Here is a 17152-nt window from a genome sequence, read left to right on the forward strand (position 1 = left end):
CCTAAATGGAACCGCGCGACCGTGAACTACGACTACGCTGTCGTGAGGCTGGCGAGGAAGCTCAACTTTACCGGCAAGCACAAGCACTTGATGCCGATCTGTCTCCCAGAGAAGGATCAGAGCTTCGACGGAGAGACGTGCACGGCTTCTGGATGGGGACTCATCAAAGACCGTGAGTTAATTCACGCCAAGTCTGAGTCTTAAACTGCGCGCGAACGTTATAAGATATCACTTCATTTAACAAATCTGGACGAGACGCAGCAGCTCTAGTAAATTCATAGTATAGCCTGCAGATTTCAGCGCTACCGGCGAATAGTGCTGAAGGGGGATCCGGGCATTTCGGTGTAGGACGTTTCGGTGCGGTCTTTTTAGTGCATGGACTTTACGATGCACGGGCATTTCGGTGCACGGACTTTTCGGTGTGGGACTTTTCGGTGTGCAGACATTTCGGCGCACGGACTTTTCGGTGCACAAAAAATCAAAACACAAGTCTTTTTTTTTAACGTAATAACCACAGTTCTAGCTAGAAATTTATTTTTCCGCACTTTATAAATTATTAGACTTCGTCATCCATTTACGGTCACTTACTCATATACAACCTAAGTGACTTTGTTAGGCGCAGCATCTTGAGGGAGGACTGGATACGTTGGAAGTTAAGTTTAATTTGACGGTGTCTCTGTTCCAACGTACGCAATAGACGCATCACAGCGTGTTTGCGCGTTGGGTCAATACAGGCGTTCTCGGCGCCTTTTGTAAAGGTGTGGGCTTTATTATTGGTAATCTGTGTAGAAAAGGCCCCAACAGCTAGAAGCTTGAGATTGCTGAAAATTACCCTAGACATGTGATGCGACTAGTCCGTACGATGAAAAAGAGAAACCAACAAACGAACCATAACGTCCGACGTCTCCAATCCTCACGCAGGATGGTGCTGCACCTAACAAAATCACTTAGGTCGTATATGAGTAAGTGACCGTAAATGGATGACAAGTCTACAAATTTATAAAGTGCGAGAAAATAACTTTCTGGCTAGAATTATGCCTATTACGTTTAGACAAAACTAAGAAACAAAACTCGTGATTTTGATTTCCCGTGCACCGAAATGTCCATGCACCGAAACGTCCTTGCACCGAAATGTCCGCACAGCAAAAAGTCCTACACCGAAAAGTCCGTGCACCGAAATGTCCGTGCACCGCAATGTCCGTGCACCGAAAGTCCGTGCATCGAAAAGACCGCACCGAAACGCCCTACACCGAAACGTCCTACACCGAAAGGACCTAGAACCTGCTGAAGAAAGAACACGAGATGGTGGGGCCCGTAGATAGTACCCTTCAGCGCTAAAAAGCACTGACAACGCTGAAAGTTGTTACGTTTCAGAAAGCTAATTAATCTGCACTTGCTGTAATTCGTTTCATTACGCAGTGAAAAACCGGTCAATAAACCTCAAAGTCAAAACTAAACTTACGACAGCCGCTGAGTTCAAAGAGGCGCTAAATGCAATTCTAAAACAATACATCTTCCGAAAAAAGAAACTATTATTCAATTTCAGACTGATCCAATGTATGGTCGAAGGATTTCCTTCAAAGTTTACAAAGAAATTTTGTTCCGCGAAATATAGCGGCCCAACGTTACCGCAAATTAAATCCAAACAATTAAAAAAAGTGAGGGAAGGGGGAAGAGAGAGAGAAACAATGGATGTATACGAGTCTGCCACAGGTTGCCACAAAACGGGCGACTAGGTGCTATCCTTCCCATTAGAGCCAATCAGGGCTCGGCCTTTTGACGCCACTGCAGCCCCTGCGCAAAAAGCGGACGAGTTTTCGCCCCGTATAGTCACTGAATCGCAAGGCGTGGCTCATTATGCGCACACTCTTTTTGTCCTTCTTTGGCACCGCGAACGCTGCTTTCTCACTGGCTGCGGGGCGATAATTAGATGCTTGGACGCGCCCCGCGTTTCATAACCCGTCTATGACTACGCGGATCGTAAGTTCGTCTCCTTCTTCCGCAGGGGTTGCGATAGTATCAGAACGCCAAGCTCTCACTGGCTGATGAATTGACAAAAAATAGTGGGTAAACCTCAAGGCGTCTAGCATTGCGGACTACCCACTTTCCTTTCAATCAGATCCAGACAGAGCTCGGCGTCGTTCGAACGTCACCGCAACTGCTGCGCATGAAGCAGACGAATGGACCTTTTCAGAGAAGCGTTCTGCGCACGCGCGAGCGCCCGATGCCAAGCGGCGGAAGTCGGCACGAAAAATCGAGGAAATTCGGAAGGAGGCTGTGGATCAGCGAGTAGAACACGTAATTGCACCATACATATAACTGTGTTACACAAGAAAAGAAAGTGGACGAAAAGAAAAACACGACGTTTGGGTGGACGCCACGGGTGCCCCTCTTTCAAGTCGCGTTGGCCACAATCCGCAGGTCAGAGCGAAGAAACTGGTAGCGAGCGTCCATTATCGATTGGTAGCGCAGATAGTTCACTTCCTCGATTTTCAGTTCGTGCAGCCCCCGCCTGGCGCCGTCGGTATGTGGAAAAGGTCCACTGCTCTCCGCATACATGGCTTGCATTTACGTCACATCAGTCGCCACTTCTCCGTTCCATGCTACTGTCCCCGTATACCTTGTGCAGCCTACGTTTCGCACCGTCAATATTTATCTTCTCAGCAAGGCTTGACGAGAAAAAAACAAATTCGAGGGTGCAAAATGTCGGCTGCAGAAGGTGCGGGCACAGGTGCATGGTACGCGGCAATGACGGCTGGTACGGTGCCATATGACGTCACGTTCATCTAACATACCTCGGGCTCTGAAAAACTCAGAGTACAGCTTGTGGAGAACGAAGGCGCAGAAAAAGGCCGGATCGGGCGGTTTCAGCTCGTATCAATAGCGCGGGTATGTCCGACAAAGGGGTGACATTCTACTTTCCTTCTATCCTTTTATTCCGGGAGGCTCCATTGACCATGTTGCTTTATGGACTGTCTAATAGATTGTGCGGCCAGGAATCGTGGTTTGATTCCACCCCCAGGGTTTTAGATTATATCAGTAACTGGGTTCGCGTCTCCGACACATTGACCGTATGTTTGAAGCATAGTTGAACATCAGAAATTCGCTGCGGTATCCCTTCAAACTCTGTATAAAAAGCACCGATTGCAGTAAACAAACTGATGTTGCGTACAGATTAAGGCTTCCCGCGTATTAGCAATGCTCTCATTCTCAAAGTCGTGTAAAGAGTCATCAAACTCTGCGCAACGATTTGTTTGCAACAGCACGTGCAACTAAATATTTTTCAATAGATATTGAACTAAACAATTGAGTGTCCATAATAAGTGCCGCACGTTCCTTCTACGAGCCAGCAGCCGCCGGTGTGCGGGAGCACACGCAAACAAATTGACATCATAGTTCCCCATTCGCGCTTAAGATGACAGTGAAATGTATGGGCTTCAGGCCAAAGGAGAATAAAGACAGTCTTTTTTATCTCCTCAAGTGGAGCATCCTTGTTAAACCAATTAATCGCTTACTTTTTACGTCAGACCCCACTGTGGAGATGAAAAGCTTGCGTTTAATCCCCTTTTCCCGAAGCCCACACATTTCACTGTCCTCTTAAGCGTGAATGGGGGACTATGGCGTGTGCTCGCGCACACCGGTAGCTGCTGGCTCGTGGACAGATCGTGCACCACTTATTATAGACACTGAAATGTTTGGTGCAGCACAAATCGGACAAACGTAGAGTGTCAAAATCCATAAACCATTTTCAAAAGTGCGCGCCATCTAATAGCTGATGTCCCAATCAACTTAGTCCGTCACTATGTGGGCGCGAGCTCTGACCATGTATTAAACGCAAAGATTGCGTCAACGTTCGGCATGAACTCGGCTCAACTTGCGTGGAAGACGAGTTTTAGTCAGGGTTCCGCGATGACTCGGATCCAGTCACAAGCTTCCTGCACAAAAGAACAATGGCAAGCGTCAAGGTTGCTTGATGGGGTCTTGAAAGGGGTCTGTTGTGTGGACACTAGGGTGCCTTCATGTGCGCTTTGCTTAGGGTGGTGGCACTTCGCCATTTTGTCCCACACGTTTATTTTTATTTTATGTTCAGAAGCGCGTGAAAGAGCGTGGCCCTGCACGCGTTTGTGGCGTTGACTGTGCTATGGCGACATTTTGTTTTCGTCTATCTCTTTGTATTTTCCCCGTGAGCGCGTGCTGTCGGCATCGGGCACTACAAAGGGTGGCATCACCCTAAACAGAAGGACATTGAGGCGCCCTAGTGGACACTATTCATAGATTCCTACGTACCACATCTATAGTTTCCTTCGAGCACGATGAGCCAACAGGCGAAGATGAGGTGCCGAAGCTAAAGATATCTAACACAAGCGAAACTTGGGGGCGGCGCGCTTTCAGAGCACGAGCTAGCACGTAAGAGCAACTCCCTTAAAGGGGCACTGACACCCCAAAGGTCGTATTCTTTTTTATTGTCTAAAACGATGCAAGTTGTAGTCATAGACACGCAAAAGAAACCGCGTTGCGAAGAAAAATTTCCCCGCGCGCGCGCGCGCCTTTTTATTTTTGGCGTTTATATTTCCCGCGCTCACCTCCTCGCTTCTTTTGATCGGTGACGTCAAAAATCAGGAAATTTAGAAGCTTTGTAGGCGACATTTCTATAACATTGAATAACGGCAATCGTAAAACATGTTTTTTAACGCAATAACGAACGCACTACGGCCTTTCTTTTTGAAATACCAAAAATCTTATTTCGGTGTGATGTCGCTTCCTGGATTTGTGTTCTCCCTCGGAAAACTTGGCGGCGCTCGAGCAGAGGCTTATCGCCGAGTCGGGGAACAAACCGGTTTTTCCCCGAGCCGGCTCCCTTCTATCCCGCCTGCTCACCTCCTCCTCTCTTCGGGTCGCGGTAGCAACGGCGCTTTGCTTCACAGCGTGGTGCGGAGGTCCGAAAGAAAGTCGAGTCGCAGGAGACCGCAAAACGTGACTCACTGCACTGGCGCGGATTGCGCGGGAACTTCAAATTCGGCATTTGGAAATTGTTTTTTTAATTCACAAATACTGAATTCCCAAGTTTCGAATTTTGAGGGTAATGTCCCGGCATCATTTTCAATCGTTTCGGATAACAAAATAAATTACGATTTTGATGTGTCAGTGCCCCTTTATTTAGTACTTTTCGTCTAAAGTCGGCAAACATTCCTAGTGTTAGAAGTGGACGTAAATGAACAGTACATGGAAGCTTAGTTCCACATTTCATCGCTCTACACTCCTGACGGTCGAGTACGATTGTGAACAGCAAAGCTTATTCTTCACACACAGCTCACACATCATATAAAAGATAGTGTGTTCGCTTCGGGCGTGATGGACATAGTTATATACGATCAGACCTCAAGCATGTTGGAAGTGTATTTACCTCATACAGGCCTCCAAGATGTCCGCAGAGAGGTGTCTTATGACCAATGTACAAGAAAGAATCAATCCTGGGATAGTCTGTGCAGACTGTCTCTTTATAAGGCATTAGCAGTGTGACCACTACTTAAGGTAACGCTACTACGGCAGGCAAAAGAGCGTACAGGCTGAGTGATGCAAAAAATGGCACCCCGACTGGGTACTTCGTAACTCGTGTAAGGTGTCAGATCCTTTGTACGATTTCGTAACAAAGCTGTCTTACCCATATTGCCGCCGCAGAGACCCAGGAAGGCTCCCAAATGCCTGACCAGCTGCAAAAAGTGGACCTGCCCGTTGTACCTTACAACGTCTGCAAGGAATACTACGAGGCGGTTAACGTGGTTCACGAGGACACCATGATTTGCGCCGGCCCTGAAGAGGGCGGGAAATCTGTGTGTCAGGTAAGAATTCCTCGCGTCATTTTTCTTTCTTCTAACTTGTAAACAATGTTTTGTTTTATAAAACAACTATTTTGCACTACGACACCCAGCAATAATGAATATACACGCTAGGGTGAACATTTCTCGCCATTTTCCTCGTAGGCTTATTGGGCCACCTCCTCCTTTTTCCTACACCTTAAAGACCTATTCACACACACAAACACGTGCACACAAGCGCGCGCGCACACTCAGCACTATAAATCAGTGGTGGAAATACCGCTCACCTTGCTCATGCAGCGCTGACTTCGCGCTACACTACAGTGATTCACCACTGATACAGCGCTGCATTAGTGCTAATTTAAGTTTAAGGTACTGTTGTGTCATACCATGCCAAAGGAGACGCGGCAATTGTTTCATGTATGAGATATCTACGAAAAAATTAATTTGTATAAAGAACTTTTTGAACACTAAACAAAGTATTTTTTTGTGAAAAAAAAAATTAGTTTTGCTGATATCATTCTCTAAATTTTTAGTATTTGCATAAACAAGTGTAGTGTAAAAAAAAACACGTTGCGAAAAGATAGTTGCGTACCGTATAAATTAAAGGGGGCACCTAATTATTAACATATCCTATCTTACAGTAAAATACAAACATTGAAAGACGCCATTTTCAGTCCTAATGGAAGCGCTTAGAAAAGAAATTTGATAAGATACTTTTTTTTTTTTTTTTTTTTTTGTAAGCTTGGAGTGGAATGTTAGCTACAATACTCTTTTTGTTTCTTTTCATAGAACTCAAAGTGAATTGCGCGTGGTAAATATTTGAAGCTTCGTTTTGTTGCGCTTTAATTTAATGACAAAATCTCCATGTTAAGCAGAAACGTCTTTATGGCATCGGGGTTCTCAACTTTCAAAATAGCCAAAACTTCAATCTACCTCGCTTGTATAACAAGTAAAAAAATGTAAAAAGTAATTTTGCGGTTGCTGAGAAATTATTTTTTAAAGATGAGCTTCTCCGACCTTGCATTCAGGCGATGTGAGCACTGAGGCGCTCACATCGTAAGCGACGCAAGCCGGCATTCGCCAAAGGGGCGTCAACAAGTAATGCGAGACGCCGCCGCTAGGTCTTCAACTCTCTCCTGAAATCTCTTTTTATTCAGTCAAAGCGGACGTTATTGTGACATCCACGCATCCGTATCCTCTTTACCTTACGTAATAATACTGGCGTCTTAATTTCACTTTACTCCACGTGTAACTACCGACGAGCGCAAGCCTTCATCGTCCGCTTTCCGCGTTCGGAAATGCATACTGCGCGTCGACCTCGTCTGCCATATGTCCGGATGCAAAAACAGTTCAGACCGAATGGTTCTTCACCGATGCAAAATGATAAGAGTGATGTCGCTTCATCATTGAACTTGAATTTATTTGGATAGAACTAAGATGTATTGAAGTTCGTTGGCGCATCCACCAAGGACGCGCTGCCGGAGAGTGACGACGTCATGAAAACGACTACGTCACTCTCTTAAGCGTCATTGTGCGCAGGACTTGCGGCAATCTTTTGGCGCCCCATATTGAAATCAGGAGTAAAAACGCGAAAACTAATCGATGAATATCTAAAAAAAGCATTATATTTTCGCAAATTTGGTAAATTGGCCAAGCCTCTGATGGTAGTTGGCGTCAATACTTGAATGGCGAATTCAGCCATGAAACCATTAATTTCTCGGCAACAACAAAAATTGCTTTTCTAAGGTTTTGATATGTTAAGCAGATGAGGAGGATTTTACTTTTGGCTGTTTCAAAAGTTCCGGGCCTTGATGCCCACATTTCTTTTTCTGGCTCTCAATAAGGCCGTTTCTGCATAAAATGGAGAATTTGTCAATTAAAAGAATGGGAACCGAAATTTGGATTTCAAAAAAACAATGCTGGAGATGTACACGGGACGCTACAATCCCTACAACACTACTAGTAAGGCGATATCTCAAATGGACGGGCGTATTTTTGGAAAAAGAAGTCAAGTTTGAACCAGGCCGACGAGGCGCGTGACGTCAAGATACCTCCTCTCGTCGCTTCGCTCCCTCAAGGCCGCGATGCGGAGAAGACGCGAGGCCGTTCCTTCTCCTTCTCGAAGAAACATCACGTCAAAGTTCCTGCCAAATGCGCCTCTTTTTTTTTTTGAAAAATACGGTCATCCGTTCGAGATATCGCTGTATGAGTGATGTTTTGGTGTCAGTTTGTAGCATCCCGTTGCACGCTTTTGCCGCGTGTTTTGGGGAATCCAGATTTCGGTTCAGTATCCCTTTAATGCGGGGGGGGGGGGGGGGGGGTGCAACGATTTTAAGATTAAAAGAATTTGCACCTCATCATTTTTACGTTGGTTATCGTGTCCCGGGGGATAGAGAAACTATCTTCTTCATTCAAGAATATTGCGATTCCGCTGCATTTAAGCAAAAGTCGAGCTTTTTCCCCACCTGCAGCCGCGGGTAGCAGCCGAAGGAACTACGGCGAAAAGATTACGTGACCTCGCTCGGTTCTAAGCAGCAGCATAACGCCCGCTATTGTCAGCAGAGAGAGGGAGAGGAAGCGTCCTCCGAGAAAGCACACGGGAAGCTACACGGCACCTCGAATTACGTCACCAGGAGGGGGACCAGGTGTGACCCCGAAGACTGGGAGTCAGTTGAGGGGCGCCAGAAATGCCAATATTTATCCTTTTTTTTTTTACGCAACAACTAGGACACGCAGGCGAGATCGGCTTTCTGTTCTTTACTTCAGAAGTGTCAGAAGGCAACTTCCACAAATTTTTGACCGAAGTCCGGAAACCCTTTAATTAAGACGCAAGAAAACCATGTTTTAAAATTTTACCGCGTGCCATTCATTTATTAGGTCTATTAGAACAAACGAAAAAAGGTGATTTAGCTAACACTTAACTCTAAGCTGACTAAAAAAAAATACACGAAATCTCATAAAGTATTTTTTTAGAGCTCATTATTGGACTTAAAATGGCGCCTTTAAATGTTTGTATTTTACTGAAAGATAGGGCATGTCATTAAGTAATTAGACGCCCACTTAAATTGGTGTTGTACGGAAGCGTTTTTCCACACTGTATTTTTTTTTCTGAACTACGCGGGTTTTATGAAAAATTCCAGAAATTTAAAGCATAATATAAACAAAAACAAAAACTTTTTTTCACGAAAAAAATGTTTTTTTTTTTAATTTGAGAAGCTTTTTTTTATTAAAAATAATCTTTTTTGTACATATATGTGATATGCAAAAATTGCCGTGTCTTTTTTGGCATGGAAGGACCCTGCGGCATCTGCGCTGTGCCCATAGGCCAACACGCTGTTAGCAAACAAGTCCCCGCTTGCCCACACACGGTGCAGGCACTGGCGATGCGCAGGAACCTGATTCGCGCGAGCTGTCAACGTGTCTACGCATGCGCCACGCCGACAGCAACGTCACCGCAGCGCCGTGACGTCAGAGACGGGAGTCGGTGTATATAGCGTCAATGAAGCGCTGCGATGTATACAGGACATATCGTATATTTTTCACACTGGTCATACATCATACAAAAGACAGTCTCCAAACACCAGTCACCGCGATATCCGTGGTTCGAGTGCCGCGCACCAAGTGTCGCTCTGAACTTGTTGCCATGCGGCATTCGAAGCGCGGACCTCGGAGTGAATCGTGTTCGAATCCGTTTGCCGGTTGCCCTTTGTATGATGTTTACACAGTGTGACACCGGCTTAAGGACCAGTACGTTTTGCAAACCTTAAAAAATCAAATTCCCGACGTACATACCCGAAATTTAACATCGAAATGCGCTGTTTCACAAAAAAAAAAAAAAAAAGCTTTTTTTTTTTTTAGTTTTTACTTTGGAGGGGGTGATATATTAAAAAAGTTTACAGGGTCTCTTTTCTTATTCCTAAGACGACTTGAAGGTGAAAGCCCAAGTGCCAATGTAAACGTGATAGCGATCTTCCGAAAACAGCGCACTCTCTAATGACGTACTTTTGGCGCCTTTTCGTTGCTACCTTTCGTCTCGCGACCAGTTTTCGTACTTTTCGTGTCGCCGACGTGTTTTCGCTCAAGGACTTTGAAGGTCGACTGAACGATGAGACATACAAGGCTTTCGCCTGAACAAAGCAAAAGGGCTGCCGTGCATTTTCAATTACAATACCAGCCTGTTCGTCATCCGCTCAATGGTTGGCGAGCTCGTTTCCCGCCGCTTAGTGAATGCTAAAATGCTTAGGACCCATAGTAGAGGCCGCCGACGAGCAGGATAATAGCCGTAAGAAATAAATTTAACGAAAGATACGAACGATGACCACCTGGGAGCAAGCTCCCAATCCAGTGGGAAGATGACGATTATCCGGTATGACTTCAAAATATGCAAAGCCCTCGTTTTTCCTCTATTTTTGATACTTCAACACCCCTGAGCTGACCTTTCAAAAAATAAACGAAGCTTTATCCGAACCGAACCACGTCTTGCAAATTCCAGGTATGTACGTTTGGAATTAGGGATGCCGCGAACCACCCGAGGTTCGATATAAAAAGGTTTCGTTATTTTCGAACCGAACTGATGTTCGAATTCGAAAGGTTTCGATATTTTCGACCGTACGGAGATTCGAATTCGAAAAATTCGCAACTTTCCAAAATCATAGAGTTTTGAATTCGAAAAGTTTGAAGCTTTCACGGTTTCTAAAAGTTCGGGTTCAATTATTTCGAATATTGTTTTTACTTCAGGTTCGAGAAATCCGAAGATTTCGAACTTTCATAACTTGAAAATCGAGAGATTCGAATGTTTCTAATTTCTTTGGATCTGAAATTCGAAAAATTCGAACGTTTCGAATTCTTATAGACATAAAGTTCGATAAATTCGAAGATTTCGATTTCTTTCTACATTAAGTTCGAAAACTTCGAAGGTTTCGATTCTCTTTTAGCGCTAAATTCCAAAAGAAAAAAAACTTAGGTTTCGAATTTCTTTCAAGTCCAAGTGAGCAAAGTTCGAAGTCCGGTTTTCATGTTCCGCCACAGTTTCAGTTTCAAATAAAGGCCCGTTCACACTCTTGCGACCCAGTAAGACCGAGAGAGACCAGACCGGTTTTTAAGCCTCTTGCGATCTCTTGGGACCAGCTCCGCTGCAGCGCATCCAATCCTAAGAAATCGCCAAAGGCTTAAAAACCGGTCTGGTCTCTTTCGGTCCTACTCGGTCCCAAGAGTGTGAACGGCGCTTAACGTTTTGACGCCTCACTGGTTCTCACGAAATCAGGTTTAGAAATGTTCGGGTGTGATATTTAGACTGCGCGAAGTTGGTCAGGCAATTAAATGGGACGACGAGTGTCCCGGATGTGCTGGATTATTTGCCAGTGTAGAGTGACGTGTGCAGATCAGTAATTGTGACCGCCAGCCCGAGGGGGTGGGGAGGGGGTCTTTAACGTGCATCACGCCGTAGTGATCACACGAACGCACTGTTTAACAATACTCATCCAGTTCGAAACGACCAGGGGCAGGCAGGTGGTTGAGGCTCAGAAAAACCTTGAAGCGATCTGGCAAACTGCCTCCCTGCCCCCCTGCACGCTGGTAGTAATCCACTCGAACGCCGCCCGAGTGACGCTGGCATATAGTAAGTTTAGTTTGTACATGATGCAAAATCCTGATACTGGGAATGAAATTTGAAAGAAAAAGTGTAAGAAGACAGAAAAAAGGGGACAGGACAACGTCTCAAACTCAGCTCACGACAACGTCTCAAACTCAACTCAGCTGAAAACTCAGCTCAGGACAACGTCTCAAACTCAACTCAGCTGAGTTTGAGACTTTGTCCTGTCCCCTTTTCTCTTTCTTCTTACACTATTTCTTTGGAATTTCATTCCCAGTCTCGGGATTTGGCATCATGATCAACAAACACCAGCTCGCCTGCACATTGACAATTCTTTAGTTTGTAATTGCTTTGGAGGTTTATTTTCCGAGACGGAAGAAACGCCGAGCAAAAATCACAGAAGCTGACACAACTTGAGGTCGACGAGCGTTCTACCATACCAGTAGCGTCGGAAGAGGAAAAAAGGGGGGGAAGGGCGGGGGGGGGGGGGGGGGGGGGGAGGGCTCCAGTCTTTCTCTCCCCCTCCCCCCCACTGATATTTCGGACTGTTAAAGAAAACAATACGGGGAAAGAGGGCATGGTCGAGCTTATTTTAATCTGAAATTATTTATGCGTATGTATAGCTACTGTCGCTCTTCACTGCATAAAAGATCGCGTAGACGGTCATTGTTAGAAACTCGTTGTCACAAGGCGCTACTCGTCACATGCTCGGTGGTTCAGAAGTTCAAAGATATGTCTTTTCGACCTAAATAACTGTGACATTGGTAAAAAATAATAAATAAATAAACATAACAATAAAAAAAATAAAAAGCTGGAGAAAAAAAAACTATCAAGAATCCACCGGAAGTGTTGTATTCTTGCATTTTCACAGGCCCAGAACTACGAAACAAGTTTCTTCTACCAAAATGTGTACAGGCTAAAAGAAACATGTCCCAAAAACGTGAAATTAAAAAATAATATATATATATATATATATATATATATATATATATATATATATATATATATGTTTATTTATTTATTTATTTATGACGTGCCGAGTTTGAACAATATTAGAAATTTTTTTCCCTGAGTTAATTTATTCCTCAAAAATTACGAATGAACCTCACAGCTTGAATCCAAACGAAACCGCCCGCCCGCCTTTCGAAGTTCGACGAACTTCAAACTTTTACCCTAAAAGTTCGAAGTACGTCGAACTTTTGACTTTTCAGGAATCGGAAGGTCGACAATTTTCGAATTTTTTAGGTTAATAAGTTCGAAAGTTAGAAAATTATCGCATTTCTTAGCGTAGGAAGTTCGAAAGTTCGAAAAGCTTCGAACATTTTAGTGCAAGAAAATCGAAAGTTCGCAAATCATCGAATTTTTTTAGTCTATCAAGGTCGAAAGTTCGACAAGCATCGAATTTTGCAGCGTAATGAGTTCGAAATTTCGAAAGGCGTCGAACTTCTTAGTTTAAGAAGGTCAAAAATTCGACTTCCGTCGAATTTCTTGATATGGAAAGTTCGAAAATTCGAAATCTTTTGAACCTTTCGAACCACTTGGTTCGATTATCGAACTTTCGGTTCGAAAAAAGTTCACAGCATCCCTATTTGGAATTCAAATTTTGCAAGGCGTGCCAACATGCTGGTATGTGTGTGTGTGCGCGCGTGTGTGTGTGCGCGCGTGCGTGTTTGCGTGTGCGCGCGCGTGTGAATGTGTGCGTGTGCGCGCGCGCGCGCGTGTGTGTGTGTGTGTGTGTGCGCGTGTGTGTGTGTGTGTGCGAGTGTGTGTGTGCATGCGTGCGTGTGTGTGAGTATTTACTTTCTTGTGTACATTGCGATGTTTTTCTGTGATATTTTTCCTCGGAGTAGGGGGTTTCTATTAACGAAGTGTCTAGCGTTACGTCCGACGTAACCCAAGTTACTTCCAAATTAGGTTAGGTTAGGTCAGATACTAACTTGGTTTGAGTGTTTTCTTACAAATCGTTGTCAGTTTGTTCATGTAAATAACTCTAATTCTTCAGTGTCTTCTGTTACTTATGGCGCCCCTCAAGGCTCCGTTCTCGGTCCTTTGTTATTCCTCATATACATCAATGACTTGCCGTTGTGTGTCTCATCATCGCTTAGTTTATTCGCGGATGACTGCATTCTTTATCGTAAGATTACTAATGATTCTGACTCTCTCCTTCTTCAAAACGACTTAAATGCTGTTCTTGATTGGTGCAAGCTGTGGTCCATGACACTTAATACTAAAAAATGTAAAACAATGAAAGTGTTTCGCCGTAACACTACGCCTTTTATCTATCATCTTGATAACATTTCTTTAGAATGTGTGACTTCATATGAATACCTCGGTGTGCATATTACTTCTAACCTGTCCTGGCATATTCATATTAACCACATCATTGCTAATGCCAATTCTATGTTAGCCTACCTAAAACGTAACTTTTCTCTAGCGCCAGTTTCTCTCAAACTAATATTATTCAAATCTTTGGTTCGCTCAAAATCAGAGTATGCAGCTTCAATCTGGGATCCTGGTCAGACGCTCACTTCTCATCTCGAGTCAGTTCAGAACCGCGGCGCTCGTTTCATACTTAACAATTATCCCCGTACAGCTAGTGTATCATCAATGAAATCTCTTATCTCCTTGCCACTGCTTTCTTTGCGCCGTAAGTGTTCTCGTCTATGTCTTTTCTATAAAATATATAATTCTAACCCCATTCTTAAAGAAAAGCTCTTCCCCGTCCCACCATACGTTTCTCCACGCGTTGATCATCAGTACAAAATCGGCATTCCTCATTCTCGAACCTCAGCCTATCACGATTCTTTCATTCCTAGGACATCATCAGAGTGGAACCACCTTCCGGCGTCATTAATATTATTACCCTCGTTAGATGTGTCTAAAAGTGCTGTTACTAATTATTTTTGCGAAAGTGACCCGTGACCTATTCCATGTCTTCTATTACTGTTTTTTGTTGTTTTTTTCACTCACTCCCCTCTGTAACGCCCCCAGGGCCTTGAGGGTATGTAAATAAATAAATAAATAAATAAATAAATCTCCGCCTTCCCTAGGTTCACGGGGGAGAGAGAGGAGGTCGGGGGGGATGGTTAGGTATACGCGTTTCAGTGCTCCGTCCGGACGTAACGCTAGCCACAGCGTTCTATTAATCCCCCCATATTTTAAAACGTTATCCGCTCGCAAACATTCCCGCTCCCAGGGAGACTCCGGAGGACCGCTGCAGTGCGCTAGAGAAGACGGCCACTACGTTCTCGCCGGAGCGACGTCCTGGGGCACGACGTGCGCGGCGCCCAAGCAGCCGGCCGTCTTCTCCAGAATGTCGACCCAAGTGGACTGGATCCGGACGGTCACTCGGACCGGGCAACAGTAGCGGAGCCCGCCTCGAGAAGCCGGCACGATGCACGCAATAAACGAGACGTTGTCCGAGACTTCGCAACCTCTAGCAAACTTCAGACCTGATCATTCCTAGAAAGACGAAATATTAAAGCATAAAATGCATTTTAACCCCCCCCCCCCCCCAAAAAAAAAAAAAAAAAAAAAAAAAACAGAAAAAAATAAATTCCCAAACTTTTCTGCGTTTGACCGTCCGTGCACTTCCCGATACTTTTAGCAGAATAATTGATGTGACGTGACCTGTACATTAATTCAGTGTACCCGCTACCGCTAAATCTAGCGGGGAAGATGAGGTCACCTGACCTCAAGTCATGTCCTTTAAACAGATTCGGCTTCCCCTCTAAACTTAAGGTGTAAATTAGCCTCACGCGACCTACGCACTACTTCACTTTACCCCCTAAATTTAGCGAGAAAAATCGATGCCACACGACCTGACGTCACGTGACCAATGCACCGATTCAGTTTCCTCATTAAATTGATAAAATATAGGTAGTGCTTCCCTACCCCGAAACGACCGTTTAATGTCTTCTGAACAGATATAAACGATTGCTCCTTAGATGCTGCATTTCGTATACTCGAGAGACATTGGAGATAAACGTTGCTGCCGATTTCTCGTTAAAACCATTTCACTTTCAATGCAGATTGTTGGGCTAGTTGGTACTGGGAATTTGACGTCACGATGGTGCTTAAGACGAGGACAAAAGGGAGACTAGACAACACGGAGCGCTTTGTATTTTCTAGTCCCCCTTTTGTCCTCGTCTTAAGCGCCATCATGACGTCACATTTCCCTTTGTTTCCGTATTTCCCTAAGCAGCACGCTGTATCTTGTCGTGTTTCTCGTATTTACTCGTTTTAATGCGCACTAATTCGGTGCTTCGCAACCCTTAAGCCGCTTTCACACAGCTAATAGATCACGAAAAAAAAAATACAGTCTGCGGGACACTAGGTAGTTATCGGGAACCTTTTTTGCGCATCCGGTACGATGGGCCTTCCGGTAGGGACTGCGCATATCCGAGTCTTCATTGGTAGTGAATGCGCTGTTCGTATACCGGAGGGCCCATCGTACCATATCGGATGTGCAAAGAAGGTTCCTTGAAACTCCCTACTGTTCCCTAAGACAGTTCCCTAAGACGATTCCCTAGAACTCCCTACGCTCCCTACTGAAGCTGCTTCCTTCCCTGTATGGCGGCCTATCGCGCAAAAACAGTCTGCAGCTATATTCGATGATTGCGTACTTATGCAGCAAACATTCTTCGAAGATAGGCTTTGAGTCGTGTCAACACTAAAATCATGTTATCATGTCTCCAGTGCACACCGTGTTGTTGTTGTTGTTGTTGTTCAATGATGCATGATTAGTGTTAATGCGGCTTAGTCTTGCCGTGCCTACCACGGTGTTCATGCACTCCGTTGCGTGTTGAAAATACCAGAGCAAGGTCCTCGCTCAAAGCCCTCCACGCTTTCCTCTTTAGCACGGTGAACGCTGGAAAGGAGATGAGTGGAGAGGAGGAGACCACCAATCGTGGCAGTCATAGAGCTTCGTGGGACGACCTGCTCCGCTTTTCGTAACCTGCCACATACATAGTCATTAACAGCGTAGCGAGCGCGGAGAATATTATAATACGTTCCGTAGCCCATGATGTCGCCGCATCATCCAAGTAAGAATTACAACAACAACAAAAAAAAAAAATCACGAAGCAAGAAGTTTGAAGATAATAAGCCGCACGCTTGCGTGGAGTGCTATCTACGAGTAACGAAGTTGCGGATGGGCGAAAGCTGTGAAACCCTGACCACACGACCGTGATCATGCTTCTCAAATATACAAACTCATATGGTGAGAAGTTAGTTTGTGAAGTATGGCGACTTGTGCCTTTATTGGCACCGGGAAGGGTTTCTGAGCGCGCCGCCGTCGATTGACCACCAGCGCCACCATGGACAAATGAAGCAATACTGGGAAGGCTAGAATCGACAGCGCAGCCGGCGTATACGCTTCCGAGATGCCGTTTTTTGTTATCAAATCCGAGCGCTGTGTTGTCGTACAATTGTTTTTTTTTTTTTTTATGCATAAAACGCCAAATTTATTAGTGTGTATGTGCGTGTGTGTTGTTGTATGGTTCTATAGCATTAGGGAGCTTTAGTAGATGCCTTTTTCGATATATTAAGACAACCTAAAATGGGAACTATTAGAACGAAATTTAACTTTCAAATATTACGGCTCCATTTAAGTGAAATCAAGAGGGCAAGGGCATTTTTCTACGTTGTTTGTGCGCGCTTGAAACGCACAAAACTGAAAATTTTATCTCGGTGTCTACTCTGCAAAAGCAGAGCTAAAAGCGCCCCTTCCCCTCGCCCTCTA

The 17152-nt window shown here is 44.7% G+C and overlaps 1 protein-coding gene across 1 annotated transcript; it reads left to right on the top strand.

Moving 5' to 3' along the window:
• On the top strand, positions 1 to 14776 carry LOC8024911 (trypsin-1). The gene is made up of 3 exons (XM_042288358.1): positions 1 to 172; positions 5680 to 5840; positions 14606 to 14776. Exons 1-3 carry the CDS (start codon positions 91 to 93, stop codon positions 14774 to 14776), a joined length of 414 nt encoding a protein of 137 aa, XP_042144292.1. The 5' UTR covers positions 1 to 90.
• The last annotated feature ends 2376 nt before the right edge of the window (positions 14777 to 17152 follow it).

Source organism: Ixodes scapularis, unplaced genomic scaffold (assembly GCF_016920785.2).
Source record: "Ixodes scapularis isolate PalLabHiFi unplaced genomic scaffold, ASM1692078v2 ptg002085l_1__unscaffolded, whole genome shotgun sequence".
NCBI classification, from domain to species: Eukaryota; Metazoa; Arthropoda; class Arachnida; order Ixodida; family Ixodidae; genus Ixodes; species Ixodes scapularis.

What these genes read in the sequence shown, in the direction of transcription:
- LOC8024911 (XM_042288358.1), top strand. Translation starts at nt 91, where the DNA reads ATGCCGATCTGTCTCCCAGAGAAGGATCAGAGCTTCGACGGAGAGACG. An exon ending in ATGGGGACTCATCAAAGACC is followed by an intron (nt 173 to 5,679) that starts GTGAGTTAATTC and finishes TTGCCGCCGCAG; the next exon opens with AGACCCAGGAAGGCTCCCAA. An exon ending in GCGGGAAATCTGTGTGTCAG is followed by an intron (nt 5,841 to 14,605) that starts GTAAGAATTCCT and finishes TCCCGCTCCCAG; the next exon opens with GGAGACTCCGGAGGACCGCT.